Source organism: Gymnoscopelus braueri (genome assembly GCF_963280865.1).
Source record: "Gymnoscopelus braueri genome assembly, chromosome: 6".
Taxonomy (NCBI): domain Eukaryota; kingdom Metazoa; phylum Chordata; class Actinopteri; order Myctophiformes; family Myctophidae; genus Gymnoscopelus; species Gymnoscopelus braueri.
In genome coordinates, this window is record NC_137607.1 from 55,794,511 (window position 1) to 55,820,894 (window position 26,384).

The 26,384-nt window shown below is 44.7% G+C and overlaps 2 protein-coding genes across 7 annotated transcripts in view; one reads left to right on the top strand and one right to left on the bottom strand.

Annotated features, from left to right (window-relative positions):
- Positions 1-21,868, bottom strand: part of angptl1a (angiopoietin-like 1a) — a 30,037-nt gene extending 8,169 nt beyond the window's left edge. The window contains exons 1-3 of the mRNA XM_080431000.1: positions 21,531-21,868; positions 6,361-6,614; positions 4,195-4,818 (exon numbers count right to left, since the gene is read on the bottom strand). Of these exons, the coding sequence (XP_080287126.1) occupies positions 4,195-4,818; positions 6,361-6,550 (814 nt within the window). The 5' untranslated portion in view covers positions 6,551-6,614; positions 21,531-21,868. The remainder of the gene's footprint in view (positions 1-4,194; positions 4,819-6,360; positions 6,615-21,530) is intronic.
- ralgps2 (Ral GEF with PH domain and SH3 binding motif 2) overlaps positions 1-26,384 on the top strand; it is a 133,604-nt gene that overhangs the window by 86,350 nt on the left and 20,870 nt on the right. For all 6 annotated transcript variants that reach the window (XM_080430994.1, XM_080430998.1, XM_080430997.1 and 3 more), the window contains exon 10: positions 25,789-25,926. In XM_080430994.1, coding sequence (XP_080287120.1) covers positions 25,789-25,926 — 138 coding nt within the window. The remainder of the gene's footprint in view (positions 1-25,788; positions 25,927-26,384) is intronic.

Below are 26,384 nucleotides of genomic sequence, written 5' to 3' on the forward strand. Positions count from 1 at the left end.
GTACCATTCATCCTAAGATATCATAACGTCATAGAAAAGGTAAGAAAACTTTAGTCCAAAATTCTCCTTAAGTACAACATCTCAGAGACAAATATTGTACTTTTACTCCACTACAATTATTTGAAAACTTTAGTTACTAGTTACTAATAATATACATTATTATATTATAAAACATATATTAACCACTTTAGCCCTATTTTATACATAGGCTATTTGAAAATAGCCGATCTACAAGCTCACAACGCGTCGCGTTGTGAGCTTGTAGATCGGCTATTTTCAAATATTTTTGTACTTTTACTTTTGGTACTTTAAGTACATTTTGATAACAACACTTTTGTACTTTTACTCAAGTAAATTTTGAATTCCGGACTTTTACTTGTAACGGAGTATTTCTATATTGCAGTATTGATACTTTTACTTAAGTAAAATATCTGAGTACTTTTTCCACCACTGACTAGCAGTGATTTTCAACCATTTTAATTTCAAGGACCCCCAGTTTGACATGCATTAGGCTACGGACCCCCATTTAATGGCATTTCTATCTCTGGGACCCCAATTTATATTGTAAAATCAATGTTAATCTAACTCTGAGAGTGTACAAATGGAACCAAATGTGGACCCTAACGGGTCCACATTTGGTTCCATTTGTACACTCTCAGAGTTGGATAAGGATCCAATTGGTTTCTAACTATCCATCATTTAGCTGGGGACCCACTGGAACTCCCTCAAGGACCCCTGGGGGTCCCTGGACCCCACTTTGAGGACCAATGCTCTAACCAGTCACAGGGCCAGGAGTCAGCCTCTGTACCACCTGACCAGATGGCAGGAGTAGACGCTCTAAACTTGAACTCTTCACATATTACACACACACAGCTACAGGTCCAACAATGTCCTGTTTTTATTTAATGGAGGCGAAGTGGAGATTCTGTCGTAATGTTGTTACAACATTATGGTAATTATGTTTTATGGTAAGAATTTATCACCAGTGTTATTACAAAGACTGAGAGAGGAGGTTTGATGTCAGATCCTTAAAATTATGATTTAAGGCTCTGCTTTCATCTTTTCACTTCATTAATTGTTTGCTGAAAGGTTCTTGGGTTTTTTCCCCCTCTATTATTAGAGAGTATGTTTTTCCTTATTACAGTATGGCTACTTACTAATGGAAGATTTACTACTTTGGGCCCTATCTTACTTACTCCTTATGCCTAATTTTTGGGGCCATATTTGACTATTTTGAGTTGTAAAAAGTCAAGAAAAATAAGGCATAAGGTAAGATAGGGCCTTTAGTGTCTGATTGACGGATTCCACCATTAGTCCAACCACCCACTAACTCATACATACTGTATGTCTGCAGTGCCTTGCTAATTGAATGGCATTGCCCCTAGTGTCCAGACTATATTGAAAAAAGATCCCCCCCCCTTTCCCCGCAACGTTAAACATCTGGTTGTATAGCCCCCAGCAAGCCTCTGACATTTATTCCACAAATTTGTTTCTCTTTCTGCATACAAGCCATACGTCCATTAAGACAGATGGCTATTCATTCTCTCATAGAATTGTTGTAAGAATACTTCATATTTAAATAGGCCTACAGTTTTTTATTTTTTTATAATCGCTAGACATAATATAACAGCCTTGTGTAATTTTTCAAAAGAGCCATTTCCGAGCAGCAATATGACCTTGCAAATAGTTTTCATGCTAGAAATTAGATTGCTGAATTTCAGCCACGTTTTAAGTTTTTTTTCTTAACCATTGGGTTAGGTCCCAACCAGTCGGAGAGAACGGCACACGAATCAGAGGAGTTTTATCGGTGATCTGCTGTTTCTGTCCATGTGTCGCACACTGTAAAGTGCCTTTTCCACTGGAATAAATCATTTGTACAGTTCAGTATCGTCGTCTGTTCCCACGTTAGATGAATGTAACGGGTACAGAACTTATGTAAGAGGTGTCTATTAGTATTTAATTTAACTCTCTGCTCCAGTCGCAGATATCTCTCTTTCTCTCTCTCTCTCTCTCTGTCTCTCTCTCTCTCTGTCTCGTCCACTCCCTACGCACACGACATATTGAAAGGAATTAACGTTAATTTTACAGTATAACTCACGTCGTAGTTGGACACTTTATCTCCAAATCATATACAAATATAATCTTCAGTATGAGCTAATATCTTAGTTAACCAACATTATTCAATAAACGGTATACTGTAGACCCAGTTGCAGGCAGCCTTGGTGTGCCTCGCTGTCGCACACACACACACACACACACACACACACACACACACACACACACACACACACACACACACACACACACACACACACACACACACACACACACACACACACTATACTCACTGTACTCACTCACTATGGGTCAAGCTCTCTCGACCCAACCTCACTGTCACACACTCACGTTTTCTCTCTCTCCCCATGCTCTCTCCACTCAAGCTTTTTCCAGCGAGTCTCTAATGGTGCGTTCACATGGGCAGATTAAAAGATACACGCTACCATTCATTTTCAATGGAAACCAGCGACATGAAGAGACAAAGATACATCCGACGTTTCTAGCTGTAGCTCCAGCGACAAAGATACAAAGCTACAACTGTAGCTCCGATGTCCGCACGTTTGACGACGTCAGCGACCGCGTTGAGCAAAACAGATACAAAGCAACACAGCGACAAAGATGCGATGTATTTTTGTATCTTTGTATCTTTTAATCTGCCCGTGTGAACGCACCATTACACCGACATTGTTTTTTCCCCATTGCATTTTGTTCATAGAGCAGTTTGTTCATAGTACATAAGCACCATCATGACAGTGCCGGTAAATACTGTGGATGCTTTTCATTCAAACTCAAGTGGCAGGATCACAATGCTGGTAATCATACAAGTACTGTATATCGGGAGACAAGTGGTTGACGGTACACATTTCTATTCCAAATTGGCGCCTGGTCCCACAGAATAAATATATTACAGCCGTTTCATGTGAGTGGGAATGGGGTTTTAGTCGACTCCGCCATATGTGTGAGCTCTGCTTGACTGTAGTTGTTGACACATTCACTAGATTCAGATTTTCTCACTTACCTACAAAGACACACGTGCAGTCACATGGCTTGCAGCCACTGAACGTATATTCAGTGAGATATGCGAGTTTTTCTGTGAAGTGATGATCTGTAGGTAGGCCTGACCTAATCCCTGGCATATAGCTGTGTTCTGAGAAGGGTTTTTAAAGTCAGAGAGTTCATACACAAAAGGAGGCCTTAACTGTGTCTACATACTGTAGGAGAAAGCCACACTAAATGCCCAGTCTTAAGCTCAGTCCATATGCTCCATCCATGGAAGCCAGTGCAGCTGGCCAAGAGAGAATTGCAGGAATGTATGATTTCACTGCCTCTCAGGCATGCCAAGGATGAGCCAACTGGACTTACAGCAGCACTATTTACCCAGCAGGCACTATGGGAAATGTAATGCTCAATCGCCATCCTTTAGGAACCAGTGATTTCACACCTGAATGCAAATTTGCTCTTGCCAAGATTCGAGAATTACTGTTCTACTCATTTCCTACTCGTTTAACAATGCTTCCCCATTAATTATTCATTTTATTGCACCGTTTATTATGCAGTTAGTCTGCTCTCACCCGCCTGTTTCTGTGACTCTGATACAGTGTTGATTTCGTCGACTAAAACTATGACGAAAAATGTTCGTCGACTACCTTTTTTCACTGTCGAAAACTAAATAAAAACTAAATAAAAACTAAGCTACGATGACTAAAACTAAGACTAAATATATTATAACAAATAAAAACTAGACTAAAATGTTAGTGAGGGACGAGTGGAGAAGAGATCCTGTAGAACTAAAAGACAAGTCATTTTATGTTTGGTAGCGCTCGGCTGTTGCGCTCTGAAAATAGCGTTGTGAGCTTGTAGATCAGCTATTTTCAGCATGCAACCAAGTGCAAAATCAGCCATTATGACGCCATCAAGGCACCGCCAAAATACATTATAGTCGACTAAATCAACTGTAGATTTAGTCGACTATAATCTTAGGATATTTAGTAGACTAAAACTAGACAAAAACTAAAACATTTCAGATGAAATAAAAAATGAAAATATGACTAAAACTAAATGGAATGTTATTCAAAATACTATGACTAAAACTAAATCAAAATTTGCTGTCAAAATCAACACTGCTCTGATACATACCGTCGGAGGTGAGCGTGCCCTCCGGCGGAGGCGGATTGATTCCAAACGGGCTCGCCGCGGTAGGCGTCTCCATGCGTGACGACCCCCTGGGGAAGGCCCGCGAGTGGTCCCTTTGTATCTCATTGGTGAAGCGGTTATTCACCGGTATGCTCTCCGGCACCACCTGCACCAGTGGGGGCACCGCGGGCAACTCGCCGCGCCCCATGGTCCTCAGGCACTGCTCCTCCAGGGCGGCGATGAGGACGGACTGGTTGTTGACCACGCTGGCCATGGTGGAGAACCGCTTCTCCAGCTCCTTGTACCTGGAGGCCAGGCGCAGCATCTCCGAGGTGACGTTGAGGACGCGGTTCTCCAGCTGCACCAGCTCCAGGGAGTTGTCCCGCTTGCGGATGATCTCGTGCAGCAGCTGCATGTAGAGCTGGGTCACCCGGGAGTTCATATTCCGGCTCTCCTTCCTCAGCAGCTTCATCTCGTTCACCAGGTTGCCGTCCACGTCCACCACCAGCTGGATGGTCTCGATCTCGCGCCGCTGCTTGTGCAGGACCTCCCGCACGTCCGCGATGTCCATCCGGGTCACGCGCTCCTTGTCCAGCTCGGGGCCCGTGGCACTGGCGCAGATGGGGCCTGAGAATGAAAGAGACGGAAGCAGTGTTGATTTCGTCGACTACCTTTTTTCACTGACGAAAACTAAATATAAACTAAGCTATGATGGCTAAATCTAAGACTAAATATACTGACAATTTAGTCAACAAATAAAAACTAGACTAAAATGTTAGAGAGAGACTAGTGGAGAAGAGATCCAGTAGAACTAAGACAAGTCATTTTATGGTTGGTTACGCTATGGTGTGCATGCTGAAAATAGCAGATCTACAAGCTCACAACGCATCGCGCTGCGACGCGTTGTGAGCTTGTAGATCGGCTATTTTCAGCATGCAACCAAGTGTAAAATCAGCCACTACGACACCAGCATAGCACCGCCAATTACATTTTAATCGACTAAATCAACTGTAGATTTATTCTACTAAAATGTTATGATATTTAGTCGACTAAAACTAGACAAAAACATTTCAGATGACTAAAATATGACTAAAACTAAATGGAATTTGATTAAAAAGACTATGACTGAAACTAAATCAAAATTTGCTGTCAAAATCAACACTGGACGGAAGCGATTAGAAAACTGTCTTTTGTATACAAGATCTTCTAATCCTTTTGATAAATAAACAATAAATGTAATCATGTCGTGGCCTCCCTTTCTAACCTTGAACTATTGATAGTAAGTTACTATGTGTATAGTTTGTGAATGAAGTTGTTCAGCACAAATCACAATGTGGTGATGAGTGACGAAGCAGCACTCTACAGGTTGGCTGCTTGTGTGCATGTCCTAGTGTGGTGATAGTCTATGCCTCATTTGAAGAAGAAGACAACCAGCACTCAATAAACGTCCTTTTCACATAGTTTTATTTGCCTCAACCAGACAGAGCAACGGGCGCGTTTCAACCTTATCGGTCTTCCTCAGCGTACAGTGTATGCTGAGGAGATATAGTGAGTGCTGGCTGTCTATTTTTTCTCATGAAATTGTTGGGCCGTGCACCTTGAGACTTTCTCTTAATTCGGAGTGTTGCGGCCATTCTCTTTTCTCTATGCCTCGTTCGGCCAAATGGATTTGGTGATCTTGATAAACTAGGGAGAACAAATATACGTCATAAGAACAATGTTGGTGCAACATTTTTTTAATCTACAATCCAACTTTTACACTCTTAATGAATTTACATTTTACTTCACCAGGTACTTTAGTGACCAGAGGTGGTTTTGTTTCATGAAGTCATGCACGTAGAGTCATGAGATGTGACAGGTTTATTTTTGAGGAGACAGACATACATACATACCATTTCTTACTATAATTTCTTTATTGTTGCTGCTACGATGCATGAGGAATCAGAACAAAAATAATTGGACTGTTATGTACTCGGACACACAATGTATGCAGACACTTTGACCTTGGCATACATACATACATACATACATACATACATACATACATACATACATACATACATACATACATACATACATACATACAACACACGGTGCACCATTCACCCACTGAATAGTGCGCTGATAAAGTTGTATTTTCAATAACAATAATAGTCTTCCATTGCTCACCTGTGATCTTCTGCTCGGGGATCAGGAAGGTGTAAGAGCACTTTTTGTCAATGGCGTCATTGGAGGCTCGTTTGGTCCGCTGCTGTGAATACTGTCTGGTGCTCCGTGCGACCCTGGAGGTCCTGCAGTAGGCCTGCTCCCACACAGAGAGGCAGAGCAGGGCACACAGGCTCCACGACGCCCCCCGCATGGCTCCTGGTTGGCTGGCTCGAGTGCCTCTCGTGTCTCTGCACCCAAGACCCTCTGGACGTATACTGCAAGCAAACAAAAGACATGGGGAGTCAATGCGGGAAGTAGCTGCCTGCTATTTTCCAAGTATAGTTTAACAAAGAGAGAGAAAGAGGTTCCAGAAGAGTTGCGTTTGTTATTCCACAGCAGCTCAAATTGTTTGTTTTTGTGGAAAATGGTTTCTGACACCGTTTCCGATGCACGCAGGCAATGAGTATTTGTTTCGGCTGTGTACAACTATAACAATTTCCCCCCAACCGTATCTGCACCGTGTGAGGTAGAGGGGCCGTCAGCACCCTGCGTGTGTGTGTGCGTGTGTGTGTGTGTGTGTGCGTGTCTAAAAGTAGTTTCTGTTCAGCCTGCAGGACCAGCCTCTGTTTTCTTTCCTAGATAGTTCCTCATCTGACACCCCATTACTCTGGGATGCCGTTGCTTTACCCCCTGCAGGAGGTCTCATGCAGGAGGACCTCTGGCTGTCCTTCATCTTTTGGTGTTCATCCTCCCTCGAGTCAATTCATCACCTTCTCAGGAAATAGTTATCTTCCTGACTGTCTGTGTCCCCATTTAATCCCCCCTATTTTCTTGTACTGTACAGTTTCTCACCTGGTGGACATTGAATTGAACCAGAAGGGATTGCGAGACGTTCCCTCAAAGGGCTTGCGGACCAGGAACAGCATAGATAAGGGAACTTTGTGTTGTGAGTGACTTCTTCATGGAGAATGTCAAATGTGGTCCCAAGCTAAGGCAGAGGAGCACTGGTGTTAATTAATATACTAATGCAAGTAGTGACGGTTTGTTGGATCAATGACCTCTGACTCTGACCCTCCTCGCTGTCAGGTCGAAGCCTATCTGACCTTAACTAACCAGAATACCTGTAGAGAAGAGTCTTGAGCTCAATTCACAATCAGCCGCAGACTCGAATCATGATGTCGCTTGCCAAAAGGAGCAGATCTGAACCCATTTAGACCTGAGTCCGATAAAAAAAACATTTATTCAAAAATTACAAAAATGTATTTTGCTATATACTCTACATAGCAACAACAACCCCAAAAGGGGTTCTCGGATCGACAGATATAGTTACGTATAGGGGTTCCCGGTCTAAATGGGCAAGCAACAGGTCACACAATGTGACGCCTTGTTACAGCATAGCTTGTAGATCTGTTGGTAAGCAACATACAAAGTATAAGCCGGGCATTACTGACTACTCCGTTGCTGCTGTCCTCGGCACTCTCATCATCTCCACCACCCTTAATGCCTGGGCAGCCTCCTGTCAGCCTCCTGTTTCAGTAAACACAGCCCGGTGCACTGCAGGAGTCTAGACAGCAGCATACACACACACAGGTTTATTATTAATACGAGAAGACGACGCAGCTTGTGTTTTATCTCTTTATACGCTGCGCTGGGATTTCACTCACACACACACACACACACCAGCCCACTTACACGCATGAAAACACATCTGTTGTGTGCGATGCACACAGGCACAAAAACATCCACGTGAGGAGTCTATTGTAGCAGCAGCCAGATCTAATCTAGACAGACAATCAGAGCTCTCTGCCTGAACATACATCTGGAGAATCCAATCTGATTCCAATACAGTTGCTAAAAATGGGTGGCGGATTTTAAAAAAAATACCTGCATTGCAGAACCATTACAAAGACTCCAGGATGGTCCTTCCTATGATTTGTTTTTAAAGCAGTAGGCGTAGGCTTGTTAGCGGCCGTTCTCAGCACTGTTCTGGCAACTACATTGAATTTAGATGTCACCGGATGCATCGGTAGACGGAGATCTCCGTTCGTCTGGGTTACGTGAGACTACTGTAGCGGGTGACCCCTGCTGCTCGCTGGCCACTGTCACTACCCTACCGATATGTCTGCTTCTCATTAATACGCTGCTAAACATGCACCGCTCTATTGAACGCCCAGGGGCCTGCCCTCATCATGCAAGGCCAAGGCTACGTCTATCCATGCTAATTCGCTACTTCATAATTCCTCACACGTCAGAATCTGAACCCAGTTATAAAGCCCTGCCCTCAATCTTTAACCCATTAAGACCGGGAACACATCTGTGTCATTTTTAGATTGCTTTGGCTATTCTAAAATAGCAGATCTACAAGCTCATAGCGCGGCACTCGATGCTTGTAGATCTGCTATTTTAGAAAAGTTGTGAAAATGTGTGCAAAAATAGTTTTTGGAAAAAACGTATGTTGCTATAATCAGTGGTTCTCAAACTTTTTGCATGTCAAGGACCCCCAAAATGATATGTATTTGGCCGATATTTAATCGATTTTTCAAGATTTTTTTCAAAAATAGCAGATCTACAAGCTCATAGTGCGGCACCGAGTGCCGCACTATGAGCTTGTAGATCTGCTATTTTTGAATAGCCAAAGTGTAAAATAATGCTTTTTAGCTCAAATCAAAAAAATATATAAGTATAAGATAATGGTTAAAGTGGTTACACAGATGCGTTCCCGGTCTTAATAGGTTAAAACCGATCCGGGGTGATCATCCATTGTTGACGCCCTTGCGGTCACTAAACGGCATGTACTATGCACACTTCGGAGTCCCTACCGTTATGTCTCAAGTACTATGTGTGTTCGTGTCTGTCTCTATGCGTGATTGACTAGCTGCGTGGCGCATGCCTGCGTGGATATCCCGAGACGCTATTCATCTCCATGGCTGTGTGTGTGTGTGTGTGTGTGTACGCTGTGTTTTTCCAACAGCGGTCGTTCTCTGACAGCGTAACCAGGTACCATATCCCTGCAGACCTCAGTGAGAGACGTTAATGACTTAAGCAGCCGGGCAGGGAGCAGCAGTGGTGCTGCTCAAAGTAATGCTTCATTTATACTCTGTTGTACGATGGTGTTACGCCGTTGTGAGCTTGTAGGGTTGCGCTGTTTGCGCCGCACGACACTGTCGTACGACAGGACAAAGTATAAATCAGACTTAATGCTGCTGCTCCGTGCTGCTGTAGCTGAGAGGTCCTTCACAGGCCCACGAGCCACTATTCGGTCTCCATACGAGATCCAGTTCACCACAACACAGGGGTATTTTGGGGGGAGGGGGCTGAGTTGGAACAGGACAGTAAAACATTTTTTACCGCTCCGCTCATCTGTGAACTGTCAGTTTCTCTCTTGCGCTCGCTTTCAGATTTGTTTTGTCCATCTCGCTTTCTCGTCTTTCCTCTCACATTCTCCCCTACTCCCCTCTACTGGACTTATCTTGTTTTCTCTCTCTCTCTCTCTCTCTCTCTCTCTCTCTCTCTCTCTCTCTCTCTCTCTCTCTCTCTCTCTCTCTCTCTCTCTCTCTCTCTCTCTCTCTCCTCTCTTCTCTCTCTCACACACTTTTTCCGCTCTTGCTTTCCTATCTTCTCTCCCTGTGTCCCCTCTTTCTCTCATGCTGTCGTGGTGGGATTTTCCTCTTGTGGGGGGCCCTGAGCGCGGTCTCTTCCATAGAACCAAAGCAGATGAAAGACATTCCAGGGTTCTAGAAGAGGTCAGGAGAGTGTTGTGGTGGTAGAGGTGTTTACACTAGAGTTCTCTGTCCCGTCCCGTCCCCCCCACCCACCCTCTCTCTCTCTGTCTCTCTTTCTCTCTTTATGTCTCTGTGTCTCTCTCTCTCTCTCTCTCTCTGTCCATCCCTCTCTATCTCACAAAGCCCAAACTAATCATGAGTGAGGGGCCAAGGAGTAACCTGTATAGTGGCAAAGTGTGTGTGGGTGTGTGTGTGTGTGTGTGTGTCCCCTGGGCGAGCATACATGCACGCGCACACACACACACACACACACACACACACACACACACACACACACACACACACACACACACACACACACACACACACACACACACACACACACACACACACACACACACACACACACACGTCTCTGAGTATGAGCAGCATTGACAGAGATGGGCAGTGAGGAGCTGCACAGAAATGTCTTGTTCAGTTAAAGCTAAAAAGAACAGATGAAAGCCTGAGTCACATCAGACAGAACCAGACAACCACTGGCCTTTTGTAATGATGCTGAAAAAAATGGACTGAAGAACTAAAGCGAGACAGAGATACATAATAACAGATGGATCATTGAGAGACAGAGATAGGATACATAATAACAGATGGATCATTGGCCCCTTGTTCTCTTCCTGGCTCGGCCTGATGAACAGAACGCTGCTGTCGGGCGGAAAAACAACCTCGTATGTCTAAAAGAAAACGTTGCTTTTCAGGAAAATGGAACGAAATCTTTCAGAAATGGTGAAAATAGCCAATCTACAAGCTCACGGTGCGTGTAGATGCGACGTGTTGTGAGCTTGTAGATCGGCTATTTTCACTACTTTAGCTTGACACGCTTGTATGATGAAGTAGGGTATTAAATGACGAAGAAAAAGTTATTAGAAATTTGGAGATGGGAGGTTTCTGCCATGACAGTGACGATAAGTAACCTACGATATCTTCTCCCATGGATGAAATATCATGCACTCGCCCTCTTGATTTGCACGCCTTCCTTTCCCTCTTTCTTTCCATCTACGATCACTTTTCTTCTCTGGAAGCACACTCTCCTCCATACCTCCCTTCTGTTTCTTCTTGGCATCCCTTTCCTCCTCCTCCTCCTCCTCCTCAGCCCTCCATCCATCTCCTTTGCTTTCCAGCCCTCCTTTGCCTTTCTCCCCTGGTCCTTGGAGGCTGCGCTTAATTCACCTCGACAGCGGAGAGCAAAAAGAGACGGACAGCCGTAGACGGACGAACGCAGCCGGTTAAGAAAAAAACGCCAAGCGCTAATTTTCCTCCTCCTTACCCCTAAAGTCAAATGAAATGTGCCGTTGGCCCGGGCACGTCTCGTGTGTCCGCCCGCCGTAACAGATGTGGCAACCTCTCCTGTCGGAGCCGGGAGGAGAGATTGTATAGAATAACAGACTGGCAGTCGTTCTCTTTCCCAGGCCGCCTTACATGATGGAAACGGTATTGGCTTCATAAGTCTTTGTAAAAGCACTGCAGGGTGCTCACCTCTCTAATGGTTATTAATAGTCTGGAGACATATGACTTTGGCCTGCTGAGTCACACTCTCTCTCCCCCTTCTCTCTCTCTCTCTCTGTCTCTGTCTCTGTCTCTGTCTCAGAGAGCAGTAGTATGTTCTGATACATTTATAGGCTGATATGCACCTTACTGGAATTGCCAAAGGAATGAGACTTGTGTTATGCGTGTTCCACTTCCTCAGCTCTTCTTTTATATGTTGTATTAAATTACAGACAGAGCCATTGTCCTAACATTCCCCATGGAATCATATAGTGTAAAATGTGCCATATCTATTTTACGGTATAGAACACCATCATATGTTCCTGCAGACATAAAACCTTATATTTATATGTTCTTATATCTCTCCGGTGGATTTTGCCTGTTTGATTTGGAGACAGTTTGAAGCTCTCCCATTAGAGAGAGACACAGCTCTGTCAGTTCTTGGCCTGGACTGCATTACTCAGTAGCCGTGTCCGTGAGTCTCAGTTTGGACAGGAGAGCTGCCTAATTTCTAAAGCTTGGAGGACATGCTGTGATAATCAAGTGCCAGGCTGCCAATGCAGTTCCTAGAACTGGACAAGCAGCACACCAGCACGCACGCACACACAGACACACAGACAGACACACACACACACACACACACACACCCACCCACCTCTGGACCTGGCTCTGCGCGTATGTGAGTATGAGCTCATCTGGGCACTTTTTTGTTGGCTGCTCGTATACAGCCAATAGCTGACTTTACTATTTTAGATGTGGTTTGGCATGCCTTGACAAAGTTATTTTACCACACACCAACTCCCGTGTGTGTGTGTGTGTGTGTGTGTGTGTGTGTGTGTGTGTGTGTGTGTGTGTGTGTGGGGGTGTGTGTGTGTGTGTGTGTGTGTGTGTGTGTGTGTGTGTGTGTGTGTGTGTGTGTGTGTGTGTGTGTGTGTGTGTGTGTGTGTGTGTGTTTCCTCGTTTGCTGAACTGCTGTTGTTGGTTTTTGGCCACTGTGTCTGTAGTGGCTGCTGCACATTTTAACAGTAAGCGACATTGTACATGAAATAGAACTAATCCTCTATCCATGTCTTAGGTCTGACCTCATATGGCCATTAGCGAGACAGGAAATTACCGGAGAGCTCATTAAGGTCGTTTCAATAACGAGAGAAGAGAGATGTTTAAGTTCGGGGTCCAGACATGGAGAAATGTGAGCACGGCCCCCCCTGGTCAACAGCATAACGAATGTTGATTGTTATGCTTTACAAGACAGTCTTATGCTGGCTGTGTGGATTTACATTCCTCTTTATTAACCCATTAAGACCTGGAACGCATCTGTGTCACTTTAGATGTCTTTGGCTATTCAAAAATAGCAGATATACAAGCTCATAGCGCGAGTGCCGCGCTATGAGCTTGTATATCTGCTATTTTTGAAAAATTGTGAAAAAATATTATTTAGAATTTTTTTTTCAAAAAACTGTTAGGATTTAGAAAATGTTTAGAAGCGGCCTCAGGTCTTTAAAAGGTTAAAAAAAAGAAGAAATCCACACAGAAATCAGGATCTAGGCCCAGGAGGAGCTACAGTATCTCGTTCACAGGTCACAACGTGTCCCCATGGCATCCATTCATCAATCATGACTCCGTTCTTCGTATCTATGCGCTCCTCGTCGCTGTAGCCTGATGGATTGCAGTGTTACAAGCAGGGAGGGAAATGTTTTTGGATGAAACTTATTTATATGTTCATGGCCAATGTATTTCCCAGTCTCAGAGATCCACCGGCTTCCAGCCTTCCCATCTGGCCCTCAGACTTTCCCACCGCTAGTCCAAAACGCCCCGAAACGCACCACACATCTATCACCGGTCAGAAAGACGCACGGCAAAAGGGGAGAGAGAAGGAAGGGTAGAAAGATGGGTGAGCGATGAGGAAAAGGAAGCACAGGAAGAGAGAGTCTAGAGGAGAAGAGACATGGAGCCCACAGCAATAAACAGCAGCACTGCTTTGGAGCTGAAGCAGCCGTACTGTTGGTAAACACAGTGAACGGCGCTGACCCTTCCACGTTTTCATCCTTTAGAGCACATCATCAACTTCCCTCTCTCTCTTTGTTATGTCCTATTTTTATTTTATTTATCTAAGTATTTCAGCGGCATGACGCGACCACTCACACATTCTGTCCCTCAGAGACGCACGAGCATCGCATTCTCACACGACACGCCCCCCCGACTCAAAACGTGGTAGCAATTAACGACGGAGCCGAAGCAGGCAAAATATGAGAGAGACCAGGATTGAGACGCAGAATGCATTCAAGAAAAAATGGCAGTGCCACAGTGAAACGGAAAAAAAGGATGAGACGATTGTCATAAAGCCAGGGTAAAGAGACGATTGGGGTGAGGGGGGTGTAGGTGAAGTCAGGAGAGGGGGAAGATGGGGGGATACTCAACAAGACCTCACCACGCTTTTGGTAATAAATAGTGTGGTGTGATTTCTGGCTCCGCTTTAAACGTTTTGATGCAGGAAATGAGAGTGGGAGGGGGAGAATGGAGCACATAACAGCACTAGAGTGGTGTTTTTATGAAGTCAAGGAGACTGTCCAGCTCAATAGCGCAGTAATGACTCATTTTGACTTGGTTGCGCTGTGTGTGTCGCGGAAATAACACATCTACAAGCTCACAAGCTTGTAGATTGCTTGTGGATCGATTTTTGCTGCATGGCACTGGAGCGCAACTAAGTCTAAGTCACTCCTAATCGGTCCAGGAGCCTACCCTTCAGGGTCTACAAATGAAGTGGAATAAAGTTGTGTGCTCTAAGAAGCGGTTTGAATTAGAAAAAGACGTAAGCCGTGTGGTCCGGGGGAAAAAAATTACAAGATAAAAAGAAACGTCTGCATATGAAACCCAGAAACGTTTACATACGCACACTTTCCCCCAGCAGCATTACTGCACACTTCACCTCCTAGAGATGTAGACGTATATGTATTATGTTCTCCATCCAGAGTGGGGGGAAGGGACGGGGAGGGGTCCAGGTCGATCCCCTGAGCCCCGCGGCGCCCTGGCTATTTTGGTTCTTTCTGCAGTGAAACTCTAAACATGTGGGCTCATGTGCGGGTCAGAGGTCTACATGTGGGGTTTCTCTGTGAGAGTGTGGGATTAGGGTGTGGCTCGGCTCCAACCATCCTCCCCCCACACACACACACACACACCGCAGTCAATCAGTCTTTGTGGAAAGGGGCTACCCCCTCTTATTCAACCCTTTTACACACATATTACTTGACATTGACAGACACACACACACGCGAAAGCGCACGAAGCTCATGTTGTGAGTTGAATGTGAGTTTAGGGCGGGGTGTCGGCGAGTACAGAGTTCATACAAGGCCTCCCTCATCTCTCTTGTCAGACGCCTCACCTCTCCCAACACCCTCCTCTATCATTCCATCACACCGGCCATACCTGAACAAACACACAGCCGTGCCTGTGCTCTCTCTCTCTCTATCTCTCTCACATACACACACACATGCACACGCACACACATGTGTGCAGAACAAAATATTCCAGTAAATGGTCAGCATATTCACTCAATGTCAGCCTCCAGTAATTCCACCCATGCACTTGGATGGTGGGTTTGTTGTGTAACCCATGCAGTTCAGGTGTGTCCTCTCTCCGCATAGAGTTAAACTAGTGGAAGTGACAGCTTGGTTAACTTTAAGTGGATCACTTGCAGCTGCTCGGCTTTCGTTTTAGTTGTACTTTGTGAGGAGAGAGAGAGCCGAAGGAGGGTCTGGAGTTAGAGGAGAGCCAGGAAACCGTAACAATAATGTGCGTTTGAGTGTTTACAACATTTATTAGCTTAAATAATTTGTGTTTTTCCGGTTGAGGAGAAATGGTAGACCTGTGGCTTGCTTTCTCTCTCGTTATTATATTATTGTTCCCCCCTGCTATTTGAGTCACACCTCTACTAAAAGTTTTTAGCCTCCAGCTGCACATGGTTTCTGTGATCCAAGTTGAAACGCACACACATACGCTGCTCGAGTTCTTGGGCACGTTTTACACACCTCCCAAGCCTCTGCTTCTCTTCTGGGTCTCCTTCGTCTATTATTCATCCATTTCTGGCTGACTGGTTCCTCCTCATATTGACCTGTCCATTCAACTGTGTCCAAGTCCTCATTAGGGCCGCAAACGAGCCTCACAGCCAAGCTATAAACAAGACCTTTCCTCCAATCTTTTTCCACGCAGTAAAATCCCGAGTGTTGATTTAACTCAGAGAGTGTACAGATGTAACAAAATGGACCCTTGCAGGTTCATTTGTGTACATTTTGTACATTTACAAATGGATAAACTAACACTGACGATATTTCACTGTTCCTCGGCTCTCACTAGTCCTCTGCTTTCAATCTTCTCAGTTGAACTTCTTTTATTTGCCGTCATTTCCACTTGTACAGTATTAAAGCCTGTGGTCCTTAACGCTAGAGTTTTGCGGAGAGATAATGGTTCCAAAGAAAAGTGTGTATGGGCACGAGCCCCCCTGCTGTGGCTGCGGTTGGGTTAGCCGCGTGTGGCCGGCAATGCTAGAGCCACTAGCCTGAAAGCCAGTGTTTTTGTACAGGTCCCTGTGTGCAGCGTGTGTGTGTATGTGTGTATATTTGTTTGTCTATGTGTCCGTTTCTATATCAGGCTCCGTTTGTACAGTGCAGCGATAAGATCAGGAGTTGAGTGGTCCTTTTAAACAGTTTGTTTGTTCAGACCCAGACCTCCCCAGTCAAAGTAAGTAAGTAGTACGACATCGTGATTGGCTCCGTGCCCCACTGCTCTGGTCAGTGATTGGCTGGGGGTGGTGGCTGTGCTAGCTGTCAATTTCCTGTTGGGGTTACAAGACGGCCCTTTGACAGACAGGGGCGGTTTAATGGGAGTCATAGCTACGGGCCTTCTTCTGACAGTCTACTACTGGTCTATAGTATACTACCTGACTACCCATTTACTGGCTTGTCCAGTGAGCATTTAAAACCTTTTATTAGGAGAGACATCAAAACTGTCCGCAGATGTACGACGTCGGGAGCGAGCAGGCTCCTTGTGTTTGTGATTTATGTCCGGGGTCAACGGTTAAGAGCGGAGTATGTTTAGGTATGGATGGATAGTAATGACCCATTTTAAGGTTCCTTGTGAAGGCTTCTGTCCCTACGGAGACAGAAGTTTTCAGGTGAGCGTAGGGCCAAGCGCTGGCGCATCGGCATGGAATGTTCTGGAGAATTCTCAGAAAGCTTCTCCTGTATTTATTTCGTCTCTCGCCGTCTTGCTTGTTTTCATGGATGAGTTATTGGAGTATTTTAAACTTTGATTTATCACTCTGTGAAAAAAAGAACGGAAGAAAAACTAAAACGCAAATAACACGGCCTCACGTAATGCTTTCTTAACCGTACTGTATGTAGTTCGCCCACACTGTCCTTAAACTTAAACGTAGTCCTTTTGAAGACCCGTCTATCCAGAGTGGAATCAGACTTTAACCACATTCCTGCAGTCGGTGATTTGAAATCTGATGTCTAAGGATGTGTCTCAGTTTGGGCACTCGGACAACTGAAGCCTGATTAATAATTTGTTGTACGACTGTGTCGCTCGCTGAAAATAGCCAATCTACAAGCTCACAAACGTGTCACGATGGAGCGCTTGTAAATCTGCCGTTTTTGACGAGCGACACCATCGTACAACAGAGTATAGGTTAACCCATTAAGACCTGGAACGCATCTGTGTCACTTTAGATTTCTTTGGCTATTCAAAAATAGCAGATATACAAGCTCATAGCGCGGCACCGAGTGCCGCGCTATGAGCTTGTAGATCTGCTATTTTTGAAAAATCTTAAAACCGTTTTTTTCAAATTTTTCAAATGGCAGATCGACAGTCGAACATATTTAATGTAGAGCGAAAACGGAACAGACTCTAGCACAGAGCCCTGAGGGGACTCCACTCAGCCATATGGGGTTTTAAGTGGTTAAGCATTACTCACGTCTACGGTATGTTGTTACCATCGTTACCACGGCAACCGATGCAGATGGACGACGACGGGCTTATGGTTCAGACTGCAGGCAAACCTGACTGTTTCTCAATGATGGTCCTTGTGGGGCTGACTGTCCCACACTGTTATTTGCAAGTGTGTATTCAGACTATCGTCAGCCTATCTGCTTAGTGATTTTTTAATTCATAAACCCTCGTGCGATGAAGTATGCGTCAGGTTTTCGGTGTCCGAGGATCCAGACTGAGATACACCTTTTTTAAATCAGATTTCAAAACCACCTTATACTGTAGGACTGTGGTTGTAATCTGATCTGTTTCTGTGTTTTTTTCCTATCCGATAAAATCCAAAAATCTGATTTGGTCTACCAGTCTGAACATCAGTGGTGTAAAGTAACTAAGTACATTTACTTAAGTACTGTACTTAAGTACAATTTTGAGATGCTTTCACTTTACTGGAGTATTTCCAATTGTCTATTCTTTAACTTCTACTCCACTACATCTCAGAGTCAAATATTGTACTTTTACTCAACTACAATTAATTGAAAACTTTAGTTACTTGTTACTTTGCAGATATACATAATTACATTATAAAACATACTTTAACCACTTTAGCCCTATTTTATACCGAGGTTATTAGAAAATAGCAGATCTACAAGCTCACAACGCGTCGCATTGCGACACGTTGTGAGCTTGTAGATCTGCTATTTTCAAACATTTTAGTACTTTTACTTTTGGTACTTTAAGTACATTTTGATACCAATACTTTTGTACTTTTACTCAAGTACATTTTTAATTCCGGACTCTTACTTGTAATGGAGTACTTCTGCATTGCAGTATTGATACTTTTACTTAAGTAAAACAGTTGAGTACTTTTCCCACCACTGCTGAACATACTTGTAGCCTTACAGAACTGGTTCTCAGTGTGGCGCTCTGGGGGAACCCAGCCAGGGGTCCTTGAAGAGCTGGTTCCAGGGGGTACCCAGCTTAAATGATTAATAGTTAGGAACCAAATGCACCTTTTTTAAGGGCCCGTAACTCAGAGAGAGGGTATGAACGGATCCATTTTTGTCAAATTAACACTGGGGAATTTACAGTGGCGAATCCGATTGAGTTCCCAGAGATAAAGATCGTATCGTAATGGCGGTCTCTGTGGCCCAATGCAAATGAAACTGGGGGTCCTTGAAATTAACCCATTAAGACCTGAAGCCGATTCTACAAAATGTCTTCTAAATCCCAACAGTTTTCTGAAAAGAACGTATGTTTCTATATCAGTGGTGCTCAAACTTTTCCATGTCAAGGACCCCCAAAATAATATGTATTTGGCCGCCGACCCCCATCTCAAATATTTTGTTCCAGGGACCCCCAGAAGCAAAGATTTGAGTTAAAAAGGTTCGCTTTAAAACAATATATATTCAAAGATTTGCACACATTTTCACGATTTTTCAAAAATAGCAGATCTACAAGCTTGTATATCTGCTATTTTTGAATAGCCAAAGTGTAAAATAATGCATTTTTTTTGCTCAAATCAAAAAGTAACACATATGCGTTCCAGGTCTTAATGGGTTAAAAGGGTTGAGAATCACTGACTTTAACAACGCTCACAGATGTGGTTCGGTGGCGAGCGAAGGACATCCGAGCGGCGTTAAGTGGAAACAGTCCAACATAATTGTGAATGGCGAGATACAGTATAGGAAGGCCCTGCAGACCCGATATTATTAGCGTTTCAAAGCACTCTGCTATCATATGGTGAGGCTGAGGCAAGCAGCGGCTGTGTTTTCTGATGTCTGCAGGGGTGCGTTCACTACAGGAGGATGTGGTTAGAGTACAATTACAGTGTGTCATCAGGTTCAGTTCCTTTAAAAAAAAAAAAAAAAAAAAAGGACTGCATGAATGGGACTTCTATTCTGTCAGTGTCCCAAAAAATGTGCGTGCCGAAAACCTTTTTTTAAGGTGCAGAGACAAAAATAAGAAGCAGCATAGACTTAGATTTACAGTAGTACTCACACGCTTAAGCCATTAAGACCTGGAACGCATCTGTGTCATTTTTTGGTTTTAGCTAAAAAAGCATTATTTTACACTTCGGATATTCAAAAATAGCAGATCTACAAGCTCATAGCGGCCAAATACATATACACTGATTTAGAACAGCTGATTTAGAAGACCTTTTGTAGAATCGGTCTCGGGTCTTAATGGGTTAATTGAATGCCCCAAACCAGAACGTATGAGGTAACCAATTGAAATGTAGCTCAGCTGCTATTGTCGAGCCCACAACATTCAACATACTGTGTGTGTGTGTGTGTGTGTGTGTGTGTGTGTGTGTGTGTGTGTGTGATATCACTCGTGTGTGTTGGTGTGGGAACTAGTGCTCTGTATGTGTAAGACTGAGCACCGTTTCTGCAAGACATGTCATCACCTCATTATGCTGGATATTATTGATTTAACCCTCGTTCCAGCAGGTTAATTCGTCCCCGTTCGTCATTCCCCGTTTAGTGGCCAGACTTCAGGAAGGCAAGAATTAGGAAACCCAAACCTAAGAGAAATAAACAAGGCTGGCTCCACGTTCCAAATCTCCTCGTCTGATCTGATCGCTCTTCCCTCAAGTGTTTGACTGGAATGCCGCAACTCTGATGTTGCCCTACTTTTCCCTTTCCTCTTTCTCGCCTTCTTCTTTTTCTCTCGTCTCTGTGTCTCATTCTTATGTCCATTTTAATGTATTGAATCTTATTACCCCTTTACTCTCTCTCCTTTCCCCTCTCTCTCTCTCTCTTTCTTTCTACTCTCTCCAGTAAAAGAGGTACGCCAGCTTTTGGAAGAAGGATAATACTGTCTTCATGGGTTCGTCTCTGCAGGGAAAAACTCATTATACTGCAGTAGTAACCCCGGGTGGAAGTTGAAAAGCTAAAGTTATACGGTTCTCCCTTTCCCAGAATGTAGGAGAAACTTCAGAGAATGACTGATGTTCTATTTTAAATTCGTGAAATATTTCCCATTAGATTCTTTCCGATGAGAACATTTGGCCTTCATTACCTGTGGCGTGATGAAGGCACCCTGTCCGCTCACTCCCATGTGTTTTACCGTACTGTACACATACAGACGTCATCCTATATACACACACATGACTCACGTGACGGCACACATCTGGCGCTTTATGCGTCCGCACAACGCATTCGTCCTACAGTGTACGGATCTCACAGTGTGCTGTATACAGTGTATCCTATTCCTCCAGAGAGTCAAAGGAGCGTTGCTAAATGTTTCTGTCTGCAGCCGGAGGAACCCGGTCTCACGGAACGTTCTAACCTCTTCAACCTCTTTAAGCCATTAAGACCTGGAACGCATCTGTGTCACTTCTTGATTTGAGCAAAAAAAAAAGCATTCTTTTACACTTTGGCTATTCAAAAATAGCAGATATACAAGCTCTTTGTAGATCTGCTATTTTTGAGAAATTTTGAAAATGTGTGCAAATCTTGGACTATATATTGTTTTAAAGTGAACATTTGTAACAAAAATCTTTGCTTCTGGGGGTCCCTGGAACAAAACATTTTGAGATGGTGGTCCGCGGCCAAATACAGATCATTTTGGGGGTCCTTGACATGAAAAAGTTTGAGCACCACTGATATAGAAACATACGTTTTTTTTTCAAAAAACTGTTAGGATTTAGAAGACATTTGCAGAATCGGCTTCAGGTCTTAATGGGCTAAGCCAGAGGCCAGAGAGCTCTTACAGCTGCTGGAACACACACACACACACACACACACACACACACACACACACACACACACACACACACACACACACACACACACACACACACACACACACACACACACACACACACACACACACACACACACACACACACACACACACACACTCTCACTACACAATCTAACACATATGCTGAGAATGTACTTGGACAAGCGAAACAAACTTGTCTGCCAGGCAGCTGCTTACCTTTAGTCGTTAGCAGTGATTTGAGCGTCTCCTGTAGTTTGTTTGTATATATTCTCTATAACTTCACTGAGCTGCGGTGCTCCCCTGGCCGTTCCCAGGACTCATCTCTTATCTGTGTGTCCAAGTCCGACCTGCCTCCTCTCTGGGACACGCTGTCCCACGTACTGCTCCTGGAGTTCCAGAGTATAAGGAAAGGCCCTCTTGTTCGAGGCCTAGAGAGTCCTCAGACGTTGCTCCTCTCTCTGTGGCGCTCAGCTGGGCTGAGACTGAGACATGGGCATGACTCAAAGAAACGACCACTGTTAACAAACTGAGCTCTTGACGACTGATGCCTTGAGTTTTTCTCACAAAGGATGAGGGAGACGAGGTTATGGAGGGAGGGAAGGAGGGAGGAAGAGAGGGGAGGAGGAGGGTGGGAGGGTGGGTGGGTGGCGGGTGGGTCTGGGGGTTGGAGACTGCTGTTCTTTTCTTTTCTCTTTTTTTTTTTTTTTTCGGCGCGGCCCAGCCCACCTCTGATGTCACTCTGATGAAGTAGGAAAGAAAAAAAAAAAGTTGAAGAGAGAATAACAGAACCTCCTCCTCCTCCACTTTCCCATCCTCCCAGAATGGATTGCTTGCAGTTCTATTAAAGTAGGAAGGGGCAATGAGTGAGAGGAAACAAGACCTTGTTTGATTTCAGGACTGTTTATTGAGCCGGGGAACAAGGCCCCGGCTCAATAAACCCCCCTCCCCCCCTCACCTTTGATCAAGGACCCTCTAACAACCCCCCTATCCACACACACACTCTTTCACCCTGGGTAATAGGAAGCTGTGATCGTAATGCTGCATTGCGTTAGTTTTCAGGCCAAGTTATCAAGGCAAGTTTATTCAGAACAACTTCCTAGCAGATGCTGAGCTGGCTGCATGCGCGAGGGCAGGAAAGATGGACGAAGTCTATATATAAAAGTGATTTGTGGTGTCGTTGTAGAAACATCAGTCTCTCCAGGTGTAGTTGGGGCGCTTTGCCCGGCCCTTATTTTTCCGAGCCCCCCCTCGCTCGCCCCCCCCCCTGCTATCGCCCTGTCGTTCAGTTTAATGTGTGGGCGTGCGAAACACGGATAATAAGGTCCTCACCTGCAGCAATTCTGGAGTCTGGACCTGCTGCACACAATATGTTCTGTGTTTTTTTTCTTTCTCTGAAATACCAATGGTGTCTGTTCTCTGCAGGGTAGCTCTGACTGGTTATCCAAGAACAATACCCAGCACTTAGGAACCACATGGCTCGCTCTTCCCTTCTTTTAGTTGCACAGCTGGTCTTTGCAGTCTTTATAAACTATAGTGGGGCATGTGCAGGACACACGCGCAGACTCTTATTTGTGCCCAAACTACTGTTCTTTATAAACATGCACATCTGTGTCTGTGTGTGTGTGTGTGTGTGTGTGTGTCTGTCTGTCTGTCTTTCTTCCGGGGCAGAATGCAGTGTTGCGTGACAAGCTGCCATTATCTGATGACACATGCTCTGAGATCACCAGCCCCGAAAATCTACAATCTCACACGTTGCGTTTGTACTAGATCTGCTCTTTTCGGTGCGCGACACTTGTGTGCAAATGAAGTATAATCAGTGGCGGCCTTTGCTATGTTTACCCGTTTCAATTAAAACGGGCCCCCAACCCCTTTTTGTTTGTATTAATATTTTTTGACTCGCATCCCAGTCCGCTTCCGGCTGGCCGACGTCCAAGAATTTCATGCAAGAAGAGGATGTAGATCTGATTAAATCAGGGCTTGAGCTTGTAGATCTGCTCTTTTCAGAATGCGACACTGTCGCACAATGAAGTATAATTCAAGCCTTTACATCTGTGTCTGCAAAGTCGCAGTGCACAATGCGTTTTGAGCTTGTAGATCTGCTATTTTCAGCAAGCGAAACTGTCGCGCAACGAAGCATGATTCAAGTCTTACATCTTGCGTCTGCAGAATCTCACAGCTCTGCCTCTTTCTCGGTGTCCATGTGTCGTTCTCTCTGGTTCTAATCAGATGATGTAGTCTCTGTGGAACCCTGACAAGGAGGTTTTTGGCCTTTATCTGCTGGGCCTCGGTCCTGGAGGTTTTTGTCGTCACAGTGCTTATTATTTTTGCATGTGTATTTCATAACCGTTTGGCTGCTTCCCTCTTGTAAATGTGTCTTGTGTGCACGTATATGCATATGCTTTTGGTTGTCTAACAATGAGGTTCCAAACTCCAAAGGAGGCGTGTGTGTGATCTTTGCATTGTGTGTGATAACTTTCTCTCACATCTGCTCTCACTCTCGTCACTGGCATGTGAGTGTTGCATTAAGCAGGAGAGAGAAGAGGAATGGACTGGAAGCGAAGGGAAGGTGCACTGCCGCAGTCCGTTCAGATTTGAATGCATTTAATCTCACTTTACAGAATGGTGGGAAGTGGCTCCCGGGCTTGTCTGCTAATGTTAATATTTATATAAGAAGAAACTAAAGATTTGAGCGGTGCTCCGAGCTTGCCAGCAAGAGAGAGAGAGAGGTGAGGTGGGGAGAGATACTGAGAGCGTTAAAGTAGGAGGACAGAGACTGAGAGAGGAGAGTGTGACGATGAGAGAGAAGAAAGAAACAGAGTTTTGCGATTTGAGTTTGGCGAGGCTGAAGAGGAGATGATGTGTCACCAGCAGAAGGTCCTGTCAGCGCCATAACTCAGCATTAATTTGGGCCCGTGTCGAGGGTTCAAGGCAAATTAAGCCGGCATGAAATCAAAATGAATTGTGTGCTGTGGGCGTTTTCTTTATCGTCATTTCTGGTCAAAGTGATGTCATCAGACAAACGGCCTGCAATTACCTTATGGTTCCTCACACCAGGAGAAGCGCAGCTGCATGGCTCGCACACACCATTGTGCATCCAAACAACGTGGAGTGATACCACATGATGGTCCAGCCTTGTTTTGTGTTTTAAGTGTTTGTTTACAATTGAGCCGGGCTCACTCTGTGTGGAATGGCCTTGTAATCCCAGCGGGGCTCGGAATAACACCTCGGACAGATGGGCTCTCTGTCCTCATTTGGCCCTCACACCGAATGGACAGTTTGCATGTCGGAAAGGGAGATGTGCATTTACTGTCCGTCCAAGTTTGAAGTCGAACGGTTCTCAAATTATGCCCGGGACAGTCATACAGACAGACACACACACACACACAAACACACAGGTTCCGTGAATGTATTGATGGATGCCAGAGGCGCCGGAACGGAATATGACCTGGGGGGCCACATCATGTGGACCGTGCGCACGAAGCGCTCACGCGCGAACATTTTGTTGTTTTTTTTTCGGGTGGGTTTGTTAATTGTTAAACTGACACAGGCAATTAACCTGGCTTAGCTGATACAGCAATTTTAATAGCAGAAATCTTTTTTGAATTCTGCTATTTTATTGATCATCAGAACATATTACAGTATGGCAGTTGGCAGGCACAGCGGCCCGTCGGAACACAATACAGTTACAGCATTAGCAGTTGGCACAGCGGCCAGAACACAATACAGGAGGTTATAGCAGTCGACCTGGCAGCCCATTCAGAACATAAACACAGTTTGGCGCAGCGGCAAAACATGTTGCTTTGATAAATGCTACGCGCAGCAATTTCGTCTTTACAAAACCCAAGAGCCAGGCTAATACACATTCCAGTACAATAGAGCTTTTAACCAAATAAATGAGCTATTACCGTGCCGATCTACAAGCTCACAATGCGTCACGATGCGACGCATTGTGAGCTTGTAGATCATCATCCGTTTTAACGTCTGGAGACTCCTTCAGGCGGGTAAATAAGCTCTTGCGAGCTGTCTGGGGTGATTGTGATATGAAAACAAAAAAAGTGTAGTTTAAGGATATGTATTTCTAAAATAGGCCCATTTTAGTTTATTTTGATCAACATTATCACAAAACATTACACACTGTAATTTTCTTTTATTCCCCAACCCAGTCCCATGTTTTATTTATATGAATAACGCGACATTTTCTTTGGTCACGTTTTTTTTTCATCATTCGTTCATTCTCAACGTTCTCAACCTCCTCCCCCCCCCCCCCCCCAGCACCCCTAGTTCCCGCGGCTGTGTGTACACATAACATATTTTTAGAATGGAGTATGTAGCGAGACAGGAAACTATGGGGCGACATGACAGGAGTCCTCCTGACCCACAAGGAGGAGCATGTGGTTGTGCCACCAGGCACCCCTTGGATGATGTTTTTCTAAACAATGTTGTGTTTTTGTTTGTCCTTCTTCTCGTATTGCAGGTATGTACCTGTCAGACCTGACGTATATAGACTCCGCCTATCCCTCCACTGGCAGCATACTGGAGAATGAGCAGAGATCCAACCTGATGAATAACATCCTCAGGATTATATCAGACCTGCAGAGATCCTGTAACTACGGTAAGTCTCATAAGTGTTATAAGTGTCATAAGTCGTCGTCCCCCCCCCACACACATGTCTGTGTATCGTGGAAGGACTTAACACAGACATGTCTGGACACAGAATGTACTGTCACAGATTTATTGCACACACATGCTGTACAGTACACTCGCATGAACTCTCTCACACACACACACACACACACACACACACACACACACACACACACACACACACACACACACACACACACACACACACACACCAGAGCATGTGAGCGGAGCGAGGAGCGGAGCAGGGCGATTTTTAACGTAGCGGGGAGTGGGTTTATAAAAACGTTGGAGCGCTACTCGGAGCGAGGACCGCCTGCCGCTCCAAGCCGCTCCTGCGGGGGCCGCACACCGAATGTTTGAGCATGCCCGGTCACACACACTCGGAGAGACACACATCCAGCAGTGCACAGCGCACGTCCTTGATCA